The 16,845-nt window shown below is 47.4% G+C and overlaps 1 protein-coding gene across 1 annotated transcript; it reads left to right on the top strand.

The window, feature by feature from the left end:
* The first annotated feature begins 1,284 nt into the window (after nt 1–1,284).
* LOC141958753 (carboxypeptidase A2-like) lies at nt 1,285–15,944 on the top strand. The gene is made up of 13 exons (XM_074901640.1): nt 1,285–1,370; nt 2,398–2,449; nt 5,614–5,702; nt 8,873–8,954; nt 9,847–9,981; nt 10,757–10,855; nt 11,456–11,557; nt 11,727–11,828; nt 12,569–12,679; nt 13,044–13,134; nt 13,523–13,722; nt 15,039–15,123; nt 15,757–15,944. Exons 2-13 carry the CDS (start codon nt 2,426–2,428, stop codon nt 15,942–15,944), a joined length of 1,308 nt encoding a protein of 435 aa, XP_074757741.1. The 5' UTR covers nt 1,285–1,370; nt 2,398–2,425.
* The last annotated feature ends 901 nt before the right edge of the window (nt 15,945–16,845 follow it).

The raw sequence follows: 16,845 nt of genomic DNA, 5'->3' as shown, positions 1-16,845 counted from the left end.
TTTATGGAGATTTTGAGTCTCTGCACGCTGTACAGGTGTAACTTCCCATTTCTGTTCTGAAATGCTGTAGATGAAGAGGGCTGTGTGAATTGCGTGCTAAATCAGTGTATCCAGAAAGTATTACCCGAGGTAAAGATGCTCCCATTGGACAGGGCGGCTTCTGGTGACCTGCTTGACTTAGACAACCGAATGGTAAATCATGTGGTGTTGTCAGTGTGGTGACATACTGACTTGTCTTGGTGACATTTTCATGTCATACGTCCTTTTGGGGCGCAAAGAGCAGGGTATGACAGCTGATGGGAAGAACTGGGAGGCAGCAAAGCGAGGGGAGCTGGACCTGGCCTGGTGAGGCATATTGAGCTGAGATGGCTGCAACATCAGCAGCCATACAAGACAAGGGCAACAGCTTTGCAAAAGAAAAATTATCTGGGGTAGTCTAATTATCTGGGATATCCAACCTATTTTTTAATTTTTCCCACTCTGCTTCCAGTTTGGTTAAATACAGTAACTTCCAAGTTGCCTCACCGTGAAGGCTTGGGGAATGTGTTATTTCTTTATGGAAACCTGGTTATAGGAATCATACAGTAACAAAAATAGAGTTGGAGAAAGGGAGGAGACTAAGCAGGGTGAAAGTTGGTTCAGTAGATCCACGCCAATGGGTGATTTCGGTTGGTTTGAAAGTCTCTTGACTGACTCATTTCCTAAGCAAGAGGATGAAAGCAAGAAAAAGCACAAAATGGAGACAATATTGAAGGACCGTTTAGAAGTTCAAAGTAGGCTTTTTGTCTCAAGCAGCTATTTGAAGATGGGGTGAATCGCTCTTAATCAGTTACAGGAGAAGAAGAGTCTTGTTTTGGTGCAATTCCCAGCCTTGACACGGCTTGAGTGGGAGGAGGTGAATCCCATGCAACGACTCCCAAATGCTACGGACCACAGGACTGGAGGGCACTCCAGCCTTCCCCGGATTGCAGCTGGAGGACTTAAGGGGCAGAAAAGAGGCTGCTTTGTGATGCCCTCCTGCTTGCCGACACATCAGGACTTCCTGAGGTGGTTGGCTGGACAACGTGTTGCTGAGGGGCTGCTCTAAACACGGAAACACTTGCCCCTTGGAGAGGGGACAGCCCAGTGTCCCCCGTCCAGCGCCGAGGCTCCGTGGGAGACTGGGAGACCCTTTTTCCTCACGTTGGTGGGATTACTGGCAGAATCACATCTTGCTCCCTGGCACGAGTCAAAAACCAAATGAGAAAGAAGATGATGAGGATGAGGAAGGCTTTGGGGGGATCAGAGGGAAGATCCTGCTCTGCTCCTGCAGTGGCGTTTTGATTATCTGTCTTGTCCGCTGTGCTGGAGAAAGACGGTTTTTTAATTCTGTGTTTTCTGCTGACACCTGCTGGCCCTTAGCAGAAGGTTTTTGTGGGCCTTCTACGAAACTTTCCTGCCTGAAAGTCTTTCACAGCCTTGGAAGTTGTTATTATTTATAACTATCTCATGGGATGATGTCACTGTTAGAACCAGTCTTTAATCTCTAATGGGTAACTGACTGTATCTCTCCCCGTACCCTTCCCATCCCCTTCTTGTTATTACCAACTACAACTCATCCATGTGCTTTCTGTCCTAAAACACAAAGCAGCAACATGATCCGGTGGAGTATGTGGTGTGTTATAAGCTGCTGTGTGACTCCAACACGTGAACAGAGACAACCCTGAAAAGTCGAAGGTCTTGATTTCCTAATTTAAGGATATTTGAGTTGGAAGTAAGTAGCTCCACTGCAGTCAGCGTTACTACACAGGCATACAGCTGCAGATTTTCCAGAGAGGTCAAAATGAGGGTTCTGCTCCTAAAACGATGTCAGTCACGCCTACAAATGGTGAGCCACATTCTGAAATCCCTACTCATTCTTTATTCAGGGCATTCCCAAAGTGCCTTGCGGATTAGGAACGTGGAAATAATCCATTACTTACAGAAATAATAGTTCTCTCACCAGTAATCCAAAATTAATTGTGTTATAGCCAATTAACTTCGATCATTCAGGAGATGAGTTGCCAACAGAGCCCTTTGCCATGTCAGTGTTACAGGTCTAGCTCGAGAAGATGAGAAAAGAAACATTTTTCACCCAAAAGTGAAACACGTATGGGATTTCTGAGGAATACGGAGTTGTTGAGAGTCTCGGTAGACACGGTGAAGGCGTGAGGGATCCCTTCCTGGCTGTGTTTTCCTGGGGCAGGGGCTGGCACTGCTCCTTGTGCTGTAGCTGTGTGAGAAACAGTCAGTCCCGGAGCTTCTCTCACAAGCTCACGCATGGAGTGAGAATTATCATTATATAAGGAATTAATATTTATATATTGCTCTAAGTAACATCATGTGTACAGTGTCATTTCCCTGAAACAAATCCTCCAGAAAGTCCAGGATAAAAGGTTATGTTCTCATGAAAGGAAGAGCAATTCTAAAGGTAAATATGAGTTTTCTTAAGCGTAGGGTTTAAAAAAACATTAAAGAAAATGCTTGAGACCCTGTGCGAGAGCAGGAGGTGATGCAGAATGGATGTGGAGAGAGCAGAGGGGGCAGGCGGGACAGCAGGAGCACAAGGAAAGCTCAGTCCAGCACAGGTCATCTCCCCTCTCTTTCCCTTTCCTACTGAATTGCTGAACATTTATTTTGAGAGGATGGGAGGTGAGGGGGACAGTGGGCTCGGGCTCAGGCGTGCTCTGTGGGTATGGCAAGGACAGAGGCTGCCTCTTTCCTGACTCTGACAGGAAAGATTACTATGCTGTATCTTCGTTGCAAGAACCTTTTTTTTGGCAGAGGCAACAACAGCAGGTCCAGACTTTACAGAAAAGGAGTGACTCCACCTAAATTTGATGACTTTTGAGGCTTTTCTAGTTGGGGGGGGCTGTCATATCCATTCTGGCCCTCTGTCAAACCGTATATCAGTACATCGATTTTAAGCAATAAATTTTGGTTCTTAACATGTCACTAGGGTGTTTGTGATTCACTGCACGATCCCACATCCTCTTAAGACTCTGCAGAGGGTATGTCCCACCCTGCCCACGTTAGTGTGCCAGGGCCCTGCGACTGCTAATTGCCCTGACAGGGCTGGTGTGGGGCCCCCACCCACACACCCTCCGCCCCTTGGCGTGGGAGCTGCATTTAAGCTGAGGCCGTTTGGTTTGGTCCTTGTTTGAGCTGCCGCGGGTGCCCGGTGGACTTGGGCTTGTAGCTCTTAACATCCTGGCCACAGACCTGCTGTGTGACAGCGTTTCCCTGAGGATCTGGATTGTGGTTTTTCCTGGTCGGTGCCACCAGACCTGCTCTGCTCCTCTTGTTTGGGTCCGTGCTGCTGTGGTGAGCTCTCTACCCTCGCCTGCCTTGCTGTCACCTTTGGTTTCTGGCTTGCTGTGGCGGTGCACCCCTGCTCTTGCTGCTCCCCAATTTGCTCGGGTGTTTTGGGATCTGAGCACCGCAGAGGCTTCTCCCATAGGGCAGGACTTCTCCCATAGCGCTTCCTCTGTGGTTCAAGGCTGATCTCCAAACTCTGCAGGGCCTTATGGCTATAGCGGGAGGTCACAGTGCTCGAGGATTCCGTAGCCGTTTCAGTGGGGATTAGTAGGTACAAAAGTTTGGGTTTAAATGCAGTTCCTTAAACACAGTGGGTGGAGGCCCCAGATGAGGCTGGTCAGGGCACTTGGAGCCCTTTAGACCCTGACATCATGTTTGGCGGGATCTCTTGGCAGCCTTTAAATCCATGCGGGATGTGACATGAGTAATGAAGCAAGCTATAATTTTGCCTCAAATTAAGTCCCTCCTTCCTGTTTTCAAAGAGTGAATCTGCAGGAGGCGGTGTGGACAGTCTGCTGGTTCTTTATGAAATGTTGAAGGCCATAAACTACAGGTGGGATTGGACTTCCACCAAAATCACTGTAGTGCTAGAAGCAGGAAATTCTCATGATGGTTCCTGTCTCTTAGGATAAACTTGTGATAATCTGATTTACACCGAGGGGAGTGGAGGTCTTGTTTCTCAAGGACTGGGTTGGGTTAAACCTCAAAGACCTGGCAACTCGCAGGAACATACCTACCTGCAGAGCTTACGTTCTCCAGCGTGCCCCCAAGATACAACAGTTGCAGGATGACTAATTTCTATGTATCAAAAGAGGCAGAATCCCTGCCTGAAGCTCTTTTTGTTCCCAAAAATATGAGGTCTGGCCTTACAAAAGACTTGCTTGGAGTCTGCTGTGAGCACATGACAAGAAGCCCCTGCCCTGGCTGTGGAGGAGTAGGGTGGGAGTGGAGATTAAGGGAGATTTGGCACAGGTGAGGTTTTATCAAAAGCTTCCTCTGGGGATTGTCAGAGACTTCCTTCCTCTCCTGAGGCTGATTACAGAGCGGCTGAACCATCTCCCTTCTGTCCCGCGGTAGTTCTCAGGAATCCCTTCTGCAGGTATTACGGCACAGTCAGCACCTGGCTCTTCCTCAGTAACGTTTTTAATGGGATGAACAAAAAGTCTTGTCCAACAGCCCTCTGGCTCTACCTGTCATTCTGGGACAACCTCAGCCGGGTGTTCCCATGACCAAAGGCAAGAGAGATGGTTCCCAAAGCTCAGGCAGGAGACTGCCCATCGCCATTAATCCTTCAGCATCGATAACGACAACTCAAATATCTGGGCGTGGAAGGTGAACAAGATGGAGGCTCTTCCCTGTGAAGAGAGACGTAGACTGAGCCCAGCACAAGAGAGCTACTGGATCAGGGAAGAGCCCTGTGGGTGCTGTAAAGCTGAGGGGACCTGGCTGTTCCAGCACTTCCTCAAACCTGTGTCCCCTCTTCCTGAGAAGGGTATTTCGTTAGAAGAGGATGTCTAGCAAGCCTGTCCACGTAGAAGGCTCTAGCTGCAGAGTTGAGCTCCTCTAAACCCTCGTTCATCCAAGGCTTTTTTCTGCTCTTACTCCACAACTTCCTTTCATGTGAATCTTACTGCCGTCTTAATTTACTCGAAACACCAGCTGGCTGGATCTGTCTGGAGCCATCCCAGCTGAAGATTAGCAAAGTGCTAATAATTTCAATAAATATATTTAAACTCTCTGGCTTATATCTAGAACTGTGTAACTTGCATATAAGAGTGAATCTATAGCATGGCCTTGGCCCAGTCTATCAGAGACAATTTGTTGCATAGCAGGCAGGACCCAGAATTCATCATTCAAAACAATCACTCACGTTGAGTATTTTTGCTGGAGTGAGGCATTTCTGCTGGCTGCCTCTTTGTAACAAGGAGTGTGCTAATAGAAATCTATCAGAGGAAAACCAATGTCCAAGAGTCTACGGGTAGAGCTCCTCACGCCCAGTAAGAGCTGGGATGATGTTCAGTTTGTCCCTGTTTATCTAAAAAAAAATGTGTAAAAGGATACTGAGGAGCTCTGAGGGCGAAGCTTTGGGAACAACTCCTCCCTTACAGGTTCCAGTGTGTCAGTGGAAAATATTTTTTTGGAGGTGAAATTGGCCTCCTATCTGTTGATTGCCTTGAAAGATCTGATAAATGTGAGAATTTAGTCACATGAAATACAGATGTGTTTTATCTTCGAAAGGGTTTCTTAATAAGTCCTGTATAAATTCACCTTTGCTAGGCTGAGTTGAACTTCACATCAAACATGAAGCTGATTTTGATCTTCAGTGCCCTCTTCGGGGTTTCCTTGTGCCTGGAAACTTTTGTTGGGTGAGTTATGCTTTTGTGGAAGACCTTTCATTTAAGGCTCTATTATCCAGTTGTTATTTTTCATGATCTTAACTTTACAAAATCTGCTTGGGGCACATTCTTTGCTTTTTATGGCTGACTTTGTCTTGTTGCTTTGGTACTCCAGTATTTGAAGGAATCATAGAATCTCAGAATGGTTTGGGTTGGAAGGGACCTTAAAGCCCATCTTGTCTCACCCCCTGCCCCGGGCAGGGCCACCTTCCACCAGCCCAGGTTGCCCAAAGCCCCGTCCAGCCTGGCCTTGAACCCTTCCAGGGAGGGGGCAGCCACAGCTTCTCTGGGCAGCCTGTGCCAGGGCCTCACCCCCCTCACAGGGAACAATTTCTGCCTCAGATCCCATCTAAATCTCCCCTCTGTCCGTTTAACCCCGTTCCCCCTCGTCCTGTCCCTCCCCCTGATGACGAGTCCCCCCCCCTTTCCTGCAGCCCCTTTCAGCCCTGGGGGGCCGCCCTAAGGTCTCCCCGGAGCCTTCTCTCCTCCAGCTGAACCCCCCAACTCTCCCAGCCTGTCCTCACAGGGGGGCTCCAGCCCCCCCAGCATCTCTGTGGCCTCCTCTGGCCCCGCTGGAGCAGGTCCGTGTCCTTCTGCTGTTGGTGCCCCAGAGCTGGACCCAGCCCTGCAGGGGGGTCTCCCAGAGCGGAGCAGAGGGGGAGAATCCCCCCCTGGCCCTGTGCCCACCCTGCTCTGGGTGCAGCCCAGCACACGGGGCCTTTCTGGGCTGCCAGCACACATTGCTGGCTCATGTTCAGTTTTCCACCCCCCAACCCCCCCTAGTTGTTCTCCTGGGGGCTGCTCTCCAGCCCCTCCTCGCCCAGCCTGGGTTTGTGCTGGGGATTGCCCCGACCCATGGGCAGGACCTTGCCCTTGTTGAACTGTACGGAGTTTGCCCGTCCCCCCTCTCCAGCCTGTCCAGGTCCCTCTGGATGGATCCTTCCCTCAGCGTGTCACCACAGCACACAGCTCGGGGCCATCGGGGAACTCGCTGAGGGTGCCTCGATCCCACTGTCCATGTCCCCAGCAAAGATGTTCAACTGGTCCCAACCCCTGAGGACACCACTTGTCATTGCTAGAGAGGGAACCCTTCTCTACTTTCATTTGGGTTTTCTAAGGAGAAGGGTCTTGCTGTGGACTTGCGTCCCTAAATTCATGTTCACCAAAGCTTTGTCTTGGCTTTGGCTGTACCTAGGGAGCATTCTCAAGCCTTGATCCAGAGCTGAACCTTGCTGCAAATCTCGAGTGTTCAGATAGACAGACCTGGTCTGGCACAAAGAAGAGCCTACAGACCAGAACCTGGCCTTGGATCAGAAAGGCCACTAGCTTCCCTTTGGTTTTGAAGATTCTTATTTCTCTTTAGATGATTAATTCTCTTCACAGCCTTTCTAAATACATCTGAAGGTGTAAGGATTAGGATTAAGAAATAATACACATAATATTCTAAAACCCTAGGATTTGTAAAGCCAGGAGAAGTTATTTTCATTTAATCTGGGCTCTGGCATAATGTAGACTGGATTATTGTGAATTCATTAGTCAGTAGTGTCCAGTAGCTGTGGTTAATGAGCCTCATCTCCTCTTTACAGAAGAATCCAGTTCAGAAATAAAGTTTATGGTGGTGGAGAATCCAGTAATAAGTTATTAATATGGTAAAGTGCCTTCAGTGTTGATTTAACTTGGTTCAACAAGAGTCTTATACCTCAGCTGGCCTGACTCAAGAACCTGGTATTAATGACTGTCTCTGCTCAGCAGCCGAGGCCACGCTAGTAAATAAACACACACATAACTGAGCTCATACACTAAGTCCCTTGTTTACCCTGCCTTAAGATGTGTTTTCCAGTTCTGCAGTTATTCATGTCGATTTGCTCTGAGTTGTCTCCATTTTTCAGCACTGTTTGCAGTGGGTGCCAGCAGAGCAGCTGGGCCACATCAGAATATGGGACTCTGTGGACTTTTGCTCTGGCTCCAACAGTGGCCAAAGGCAGATGCCGAAGGAAGAGAATGAAAACAAACACACCAAATGCTTTAACCACCAAATGTCGGTTGTAAATGCAGCGTTAAGCTCGGCTCACTTGCATAAGCCAGGCTATACAGCTAAGGAGCACATCCATGCTTGTGCCGACAGCATTGATCCCAGGCTGTACTTCCGACTGATTATTCCTTGTGGCTCCCAGGTTTTCTCCAGAATCCCCCTTGGTTCTCCAGGATAGGATCTTCTGTCCCCCAACTGTTGCATACACTTACAGTTTGTCGACCCTTTTGTCATTTCATGAAAGCATTAGGTGGAAGAGACCTCCAGAAGTTTTCATCCACCCTCCTGCTCAGCACAGGGCATGGAGCTGTTTCCCCTTGTTATCATCTACCCCTGTAGAGAAGAGATTGTCCTTTTTTTTTGTAACTCCCCTTCAAGCAGTTGTAGGCTGCAGTTAGATCAGCCTGTCCTCGTGGTACTGTTTGCTTGTACCTGTTTCACCAAGCAGCCTGGAACATCGTGTATATGAAGGGGATATATGTTTTTAGTGATCTATAAACCACGTAGAGACTGTACGTTGTGAGCACTGTACGTTGTACAACGCACGGTCTGAGTTAATCGCCGAGGTTATCTCTGTAACCAGCAGAGTGAGGTACTTCCAGACGGTGATTCATTGCACCTGGAATGGTGCAAGCCACCCTCTGATGCTATCACCTTCTGACAACACAGGGAAGTTTGTCAACAGTCTTTGATTAAACCGAAGAAAGGTGAAGTTAATCCGTATTTAAGAGTGGATTTTCTTTGTTGTACAGTGCTCCCTACTATACAGCATTTGCAAACTCAACCAGAATATTTCTTTCTGTAAGCTGTTGACAAAAAATAACTCGTTGATTCAAGACTGATCCTTGTAAGCAATTAAAAACTCATCCACTTGATGTCTTGGTTATGATGAAATCTTAAAAGTTGCCATTTAACTAGTTACTAACCTAGTGCACATAGAGCAGGCCGGCCCTGCAGGTGGTTGGTTGAACTCTTGGGTGACACGAAGTCAGCTGCATTGAAGAAGCCCATATGGTAACATCCAAGTAACTACCCACCACGTTCATCATCTCAATAACGAGCTTGTTCAACCAGAGCCCTTTCTGAGACTGTTTCTGATTTATTGCAGGCACCAGGTTCTCCGAATCAAGACAAGAAATGAGGAGGAAGTTAAGGAGTTACAGCTTTTGGAATCACTTGAACACCTCGAGGTATGTTATTACCACAGAGATCTTTTTTTTTTAACGTTTCAGACTGGGGTGGGGCTTTTCACGGTAGGACTTTGCATCACATTTGACAGGTTCGTACCATTTTGTGGCAGCTGCCATAAATAAATTTGCTGTGTCAATACTTGGAGTTTGATCTGCCAGTTCTAGTAGCACCCTGGTATTCAGGAGTGCCTGCAATTAACTTAAAAATATTTTTCCTATTGGGTTTACAATCACATTTGAACTGATCTGCTCTTAATCTTAGTATGAAAAGGCTTGTCTTTAAAGCGGGGATGCTAATGTTTTTGTTCTTGTCTCCCAGCGTTGTGGGAGGAATTTATTAGTCTACACTGTATTGAAACAGCAAAAGACACTATAAAATTCTATGTTATTATTGTTCTTATTGTCATTGGTAAGAATTTTTATTACTGCTTTCTTTAAAAGTATTGATTTGAATAGTATACAAATGAAAATTTAGAAAAGCCCTACCAAAGGAGAAATAAAAGGAGAAATAAACCCAACAGCTTTCATATTATCTAATACTGTAATACAAAGCTTTTCTTGAAACTATTTCTGGTAAAAGGGACAACAGTAAAATAATCATTACAGAAGACTAAAATTTCCTCTTGCTTGTATGACTGAAGTTCTGAAGTTGGTGGAAATGCTGACTTTAGCCTCCTGCAGACTTTTTTTTTTTTTTTGTGGGTTTGTCATGTTAACTGGTACAAGGTAGTGGTGAGGCCACGCTAAAGAATGGAGCGTGCTGTACGCATGGTGGGGTGCAACGCTGCAGGAGTCATTCCATTTGGGGGAAATCAGCATTTCTAAAGCTTTAGAAGAGCTGTTTGCAGAACGCTTTCCCTAAACCAAATCCATTTTCCTTTCTCTTTTTCAGCTTGATTTCTGGATAAATCCCTCCACCCCTATGCTCCCCGTGGATGTGCGAATCCCCGCTAACAGCCTCCAGGAAGTCAAAGCCTTCCTGGAGTCCCATGGCATTGAGTACTCCATCCTGATCGAAGACCTGCAGGTAGGCAATGCCATTGGCACGTATTTAGCTTTTATATTCTTTGGAGACAAATCCTGATTCACAGTCTGGCCTCTTTCATTAACACGGACTCTTCTACACTCTGCTGTCCATGAGGTCCTGCCCTTACTTTTGTAGTCTGTGGATTAATTTCTCAGAGATGATCTGTGGATCACAGCTGCACTGGGAAGCTGTGGAGATCTGCAGATGCTCTCTGAAACCATGGTGAATAGTGACATCAGTAAACTCATCTGCTCCACGGGGCTCTTCTAATAAGCCCTTTGAGGAGGAACTTTGTGTGGTCTTTTGGCCCCAAACGTTTGGGAATCACAGTGCTAATGCTACTCATAATTCAGTAAACTGTGAAGAGTAGTTCAGGATCATAATCTGAGAGAACTGTACAACACCGTGTGAGAGAAAAGACACCCACTTAGGGCACTAATGCAGCATTTCTTCCTGAACAGTAATAGCATCTAAATTAGCATTAAGTCAGCAGAAACGCTGCTTTTTTTATTTCCCCCTCAAAGCTTTCCAACGCTATTCTTGTTCATCTTAAGAAGTGTTTAAAACCCAGTGCTGACCGTTTAAACTCTGGTATTCTTGCCCACTTTGCTACAGATACATTCGGCAGAAGCATCAGTTTGCTTCAGGGCTGTGGGAAGTTTGGGGCTGGAGCCAGTATGCAGCACCACCACCATTTTGTTATTGAAGATAAACATCTGGTCAGCAGTTTGCAAATTAAGGAGGCTTTTCTCAACATTTGAATGGCTTCTTTTAGGTTGTTCTTGATAAAGAAAAGGAAGATATGGCCTACAATCAACAGAGGGATCGCAGCAGCAACAGCTTCAACTATGGAACTTACCACTCTCTAGATTCTGTGAGTACCTCAGCTCTGGGGGACGAGGATTCTTTTTGCTGCCCTTTTTTCATGCTGTCTTCAATTAAACATCCTATATTAGGATCTAAAATGTATTTCCAGCTTCTTTTGGCCATGATTTTGTTTTTAAATGTATTAGTTGTGTGGTCAGTATAACGAACCAGCGCTCTCCCTGACGGTGTTGGAACAGGCAAGGGTTGGTCAATATGTTTTTATAAACTCTTCTGCAGAGTTCTGCTAAAACCCTTCCTAAAACCCTCAAAAGAGATCGAGAAATAAATGAATCTTGAAATAGGGAAATACAGGAAACCGGTAGCTATCAAGCAGAGCAGAGGGTAAGGTATTTTTATTACCAGAAGTTCTTAAAGAGGGTTTTGAACTTATTCCTGAAATAAGTAGATCTTGATGATACAGCAGTGCTTCCTTTTCTTTGTGACATTAGGCACAGCACTGACTACACCGACGTAAGGTGGGATGGGGCTTTGAAGGGATCACACTAATGAAGGCAAAAGGAGAGAAAAGTAGTTTTCATCAGGTCCTACAGTTGTTCTGGGTGGTACGATACATACATGTAAATGGTACCATGACTTTTCTTTTCAGATTTACGCAGAGCTGGATCATCTTGTGTCTGAGTACAGCGACATTGTCAGTAAGCTCCAGATCGGGCAATCCTATGAAAAACGGCCTCTGTATGTGCTCAAGGTACAGCATAGATCACAGAACCTGTGCCTGCCTGTATGCAGACATGTGCTAATATACATGTGCATTACAGATACAGCACAATTCGGTCCAAAGCATCCCACTCTATACAGGATGTTCTTGACTAAAAGGCATAAGTGGGAGTTTTAAAACTTTCTGTTTTCTTTGGCAGTTCAGCACTGGAGGAAGCAACCGTCCCGCAATCTGGATAGATGCCGGCATCCATTCCCGAGAGTGGGTCACCCAAGCGAGTGCGATATGGATAGCTAGAAAGGTCGCTTCAGCAGTGATTCATTTTCTTTTTTTTTAATCTTAGCAATGCCTCTGACAATTTAAAAGTATATCACACCTGTATGCGTTTAACCAGCTCTGCTAACTCTCCTTCACCCCTCTTAAAACACAGCCAGCTCCAGAGAGAATATGGCAGTTGCCAGGACAAAGAATTGAAAATTGCTGTGTGTTGTTAGAGCAGCTGGGAGAAGCTTAGGTAGACAGAATGTACTAGTCCAGGTGAAATTATTGAGGACTGCAGGGCTGATAGTTATACGAATAACTCAGGACTTTGAGATTAGTTTGCTGCTTTGGTCTGCCAACACAGACAAACCCTTGTGGTTGCTTACCTTCCACAAAAGTGCCCAAACTTCCAGCTCTGTATAAATGAGCATTTACATTCTGCTGAAAATGATGAGGCCACAAGAAGTGCAGCACAGTTTATGTTCCCAACCTGGCTAATTCATCTCAATCTTAGTGCCGACCTTTGCCCGTTCTCTGGGACACGCGGGAGAAAATTTTGTTGTCCTCTCCCATTGACTTCCTGTCTTCAGAATAAAATAATAAAACAGATTCATTGCTCTCTCCAAGCTTGAAGTCTAACGAGGAACAGTTATGGCCAGCAGATAATTGATGCTTCTTGTTTTCCTGCCCCAAAAGCCAGACTTGCCTCTGTACCTGGTTGTTAGAGCGTAAGCATGCAGGAAAGAAATCTGCTGATAATCAGAGTGTGTCTCTGCTTAGATTGCCTCTGACTACGGGAAGGATCCATCCATCACCTCTCTGCTGAACAAAATGGACATTTTTCTGCTGACAGTCACAAACCCTGATGGATACGTATTCACTCACACCACAGTGAGTAGGCATGCTCTGTGTCTAAACTGGTTTAGAAAGCTGTCGTGCTCTTCCAAGTGAACAATAAATGCCAGGGATGTAGGCTCTCAAAGTCCATTTCTTAATGCTGTATGAAGGAGTTACAAAAAATACTAATTTGGGCAGCCAAAGATACTAATTGTCCAACCCATCTTAACCCCCTGTAAATTCACCAGCCCTTTGATTTCTGTCCATTGGCCCATCTTGGCAGACAGACCATCAGAAATAACCTCAGGCTTGCCCCTAGGATTGCTTCCTGGTGAACGGCAACTATTTCTGGGGAGCAGTTTTAATGCAAGGACCCAGATTTGCTCCTTCTCAAAGCCATTGTGTCTGTTTGTTGTAGAATCGCATGTGGCGGAAGACCCGCTCCAAGAATCAAGGCAGCGTGTGTATTGGAGTCGATCCAAACAGGAACTGGGATGCAGGTTTTGGAGGTAGGAAGAAAGTTTCTGGATTCTGGCTGTCGCTAAGAAGAAGGTGCCCTTTCACCTGATTGGATCCTGTTACACAGGACCAGCAGCTGCCTTAATATAAGGGAGTCAGAAAGAAAATGGTCAAATAGGATGGTGTCTGTCTTTTGTCAAGATAATTTTGTATGGATTAATTGCCAGTGAGCACAAGATGAAGGCAGTAATGTGTAGAAGTTCTTTCCCTGAGTATTCATGCTCCGTTGCTGCTCTTTGAGCATTTATCAGCATTTCAGGCCTTGCCTTTGGCTGAAGACCTGTTCTTAGGAAAGCCTGGCTTTGTGTTGGTCTGCTCTGACCTTTCGTGAACGCCAGTTCTTACAGGTTTGCCTTTGTTCCCTCTTTGCACCAACAGGTCCTGGAGCCAGTAATAATCCCTGTTCTGACTCTTACCGTGGGCCCAGTGCCAACTCAGAGGTGGAAGTTAGATCCGTTGTCAACTTTATTAAGAACCATGGGAACATCCGGGCGTTCCTCACGCTCCACAGCTACTCTCAGCTTCTGATGTACCCCTATGGCTATAAGTGCACTGAACCTGCAGACCACGCCGAGCTGGTGAGACAGGCTGCCTTGGCTTTAGCTTCCTCTGCTCTGTCCAGCTGGCTTTTTATACTAAAGGATTACAGTGAGATATCAGGATAAAAAACAAGAGGCTAAACTCTGCCGTCCATAACTAACCACCCACGAGAGTGAAGAAAATCCCGGTGCGATGCCACGCTGTTAAAAGAGAAACCTCAGTCATATGCGACCACGTGCTGTCCCCACCCCTTCTCAGCCCTCTTTGCTTATCCATATTTTCCTTTCCTTTGCATCACAGCTGTGACAACATCTTTGAGGTGATAAGGATCTCACGATGGTAATTCAAATGTCACAGACCTCTGGAGGTCTCTAGTCTAACTGCTGCCGAAAGCAGGCAGGCTGTGGAGTCAGAGCTGAATTTAAAGCTGGATTAGGTTGTTTAGGGCTTTGCTCAGATGAGCTTTACTAATTGTTTTGATTTGGTTTGCTATTTCTAAAGACAAATCCCACAGCTGCTTCAAGCCCACCCCAAAACTTCCCAACTATCATGGGGATTTTCTTTTTCCCCAATATCTAACCACAATTTTCCCCTGTGTGGCAATTTGTTTGGTGCCACTCGTCCTTTTGCCCTGCTCCAAGAAGAGTCTGGCTCTGTTTTCTCCACAACCACCCGTTACATCATTGAATTGAGCACAAAGCTGATCGCTGACTATTGGGAGATCTCCCATTTCCTTGGGATTTTCTGGTATCTCTTGAACTTTCTCTTGATGAGACAGTGGGTGAGATAAACCACTGGGTGATCAGATATAGAACCCGCTGGGATGAGTCTCTGGAGCCAAGGAGCCAGCGCCAGGCCCCGAGGGAATGGCCTCAAGCTGCCCAGGGCAGGGTCAGGCTGGCTCTGAGGAAGGATTTCTGTGCAGAAGGGGCTGTTGGGCCTTGGAATGGGCTGCCCAGGGCAGGGGGGAGTCCCCGGGATCCCTGGAGGGGTTGAAGAGTCGGGCTGAGCCAGCGCTGAGGGATCTGGGGGAGTTGGGAACGCTCAGGGGGAGGGTCATGGTGGGGCTGGAGGAGCTGCAAGGGCTTTTCCAACCCAGATGGTTCTGAGATTCTGTGAATTCACTCACAATGTCACTTCCCTAAAATACTGTGGAGACTGAGTGCTGTCAATAGTATTAGTGATTAAGAAATGGATTGATCTGACACTCACTTATTGGGTGGGTGAAAGATTGGAGATTTTGTGAAAGACTCTGGAGATATCCCTGAGTATGGCTCAATCTGGCGCAATCTGAACATTTAGCCTCATTAAGTGTGGCTACTTCCTGACTTGTCCTTCATCTTCTCCTCTCCAGGATGCCTTGGGAAGAGCTGCTGCCAGTTCCATCCGCTCCCTGTACGGCACCACCTTTACAGTGGGGAGCATCTGCACCACTATCTGTGAGTGTTTTGCTAGTCTGAGCTTTTATGGGCTGGCCCAGGCCAACTCCAAAAAGGCCATTGAATGACTCGAGCGTGGCCAGAGAAGGGCAACGGAGCTGGGGCAGGGTCTGGAGCACAGGTCTGCTGGGGAGCGGCTGGGGGAACTGGGGGGGTTCAGTCTGGAGAAGAGGAGGCTGAGGGGAGACCTCCTGGCCCTCTGCAACTCCCTGCCAGGAGGGGGCAGAGAGGGGGGATGAGTCTCTGGAGCCAAGGCCCCAGCGCCAGGCCCCGAGGGAATGGCCTCAAGCTGCCCAGGGCAGGGTCAGGCTGGCTCTGAGGAAGGATTTCTGTGCAGAAGGGGCTGTTGGGCCTTGGAATGGGCTGCCCAGGGCAGGGGGGAGTCCCCATCCGTGGACTGGAGGATGTTCAAGGGCTTTTCCAACCCAGATGATTCTGGGATTCTGTGAACAGTCCCTGTCCCCCTGCCAGGGGCTGTCCCTCTTGGCAGCAGTGACACCACCAAACAAACATCAGAGCTGAGCGTTCACATAAAAACCTAATACTTGTCCCTCGTGGCTATAAAAAGTAAGGCAGCAGGACCCAAATCAAGCCTCCGTTCACCCCCCTGGCTCTTCGGCTCTTCTCTTGCAGACCAAGCCAGTGGAGGCAGCATTGACTGGAGCTACGATTACGGCATCAAATACTCTTTCGCCTTCGAGCTGCGAGACACGGGTCGCTACGGTTTCCTCCTGCCAGCCAGCCAAATTATCCCAACTGCCGAGGAGACCTGGCTGGGTCTGAAAACAATCATGGAGCACGTGCGAGACAATTCGTACTAAGAGCTGGGGTGGGAATCAGCTGGAGCTGCAACCCCATAAATCCTCTTCCCTTGGCGTGCTTGGACGGCTGTAACGATACGGCACCCGGCTGAATAAAACCCCTCTGTGCTTTCCTCCTACAGCGATACGTGTCTGCACATAAAAAACTTTTAACACTCGCCTTGTTTGCTGCCTCTCGGTGTGCGTGGTTGACCCCACAGATTATTTTAAGACACACGGTTGTGGTCTGTCTCAACAAACCACAGTAGGAACAGGGACGAGGAGGAGCCCACCTTACGCTCTGGTAGTGCCCGTTGGCTGTCTAGAGGAAGGGAGGAATTTCTGTCCAGGCAAGAATTTCTTTTTTTTTTTTTTTATTTTTTTTGTAACAGCTCCGTGTTGCTGCTTTTGCCAACGTGGGGCTCTGCCAGAGCTTCTGGAGGCAGAACATGCTGCCGTGGAAGGCCTGATGTTAAGCAGCATAACCTAGGCTGTGAGACTGATAAATTTAATTTCCTTTAACGAGCCTCAAGACGCTGCCAAGTCATCAGCCACTGGTGGGAGGTGGGGGTCTCCTGGTCTAACATATTTATCCTGCCCTTTTTTTCCCTCCCAGCTGTGCCCAGTGGGCACAGTTAGAGGGAGGATGGTGGTGGGAGGATGCCTGCTCTCCCCCAGCACAGCCTATCCCCATCCCTCAAGAACCTGCCTCCCTCCTCTTGTTCCACCTGCTAATTTCTTGGGGATTAAGCACACACAGCTCGGGGTGTGCACACAGAGATTAATCAGAGATCAGCAATCCCTGCTGCTGTTGCAGTCAATACTGAGTCTAAAAACAGGTTTATCGCTGTGTCCTGTGCTGCCCCCAGCAGCTGGGGAGTTACCCACTGCTCTGTCAGCTCCACCTCAGAGCACACACACC

This window comes from Athene noctua, chromosome 3 (assembly GCF_965140245.1).
Source record: "Athene noctua chromosome 3, bAthNoc1.hap1.1, whole genome shotgun sequence".
Lineage (NCBI taxonomy): Eukaryota > Metazoa > Chordata > Aves > Strigiformes > Strigidae > Athene > Athene noctua.
Note: the sequence above shows the minus strand (reverse complement) of the source record. Positions and strands in the feature narration are given on the sequence as shown.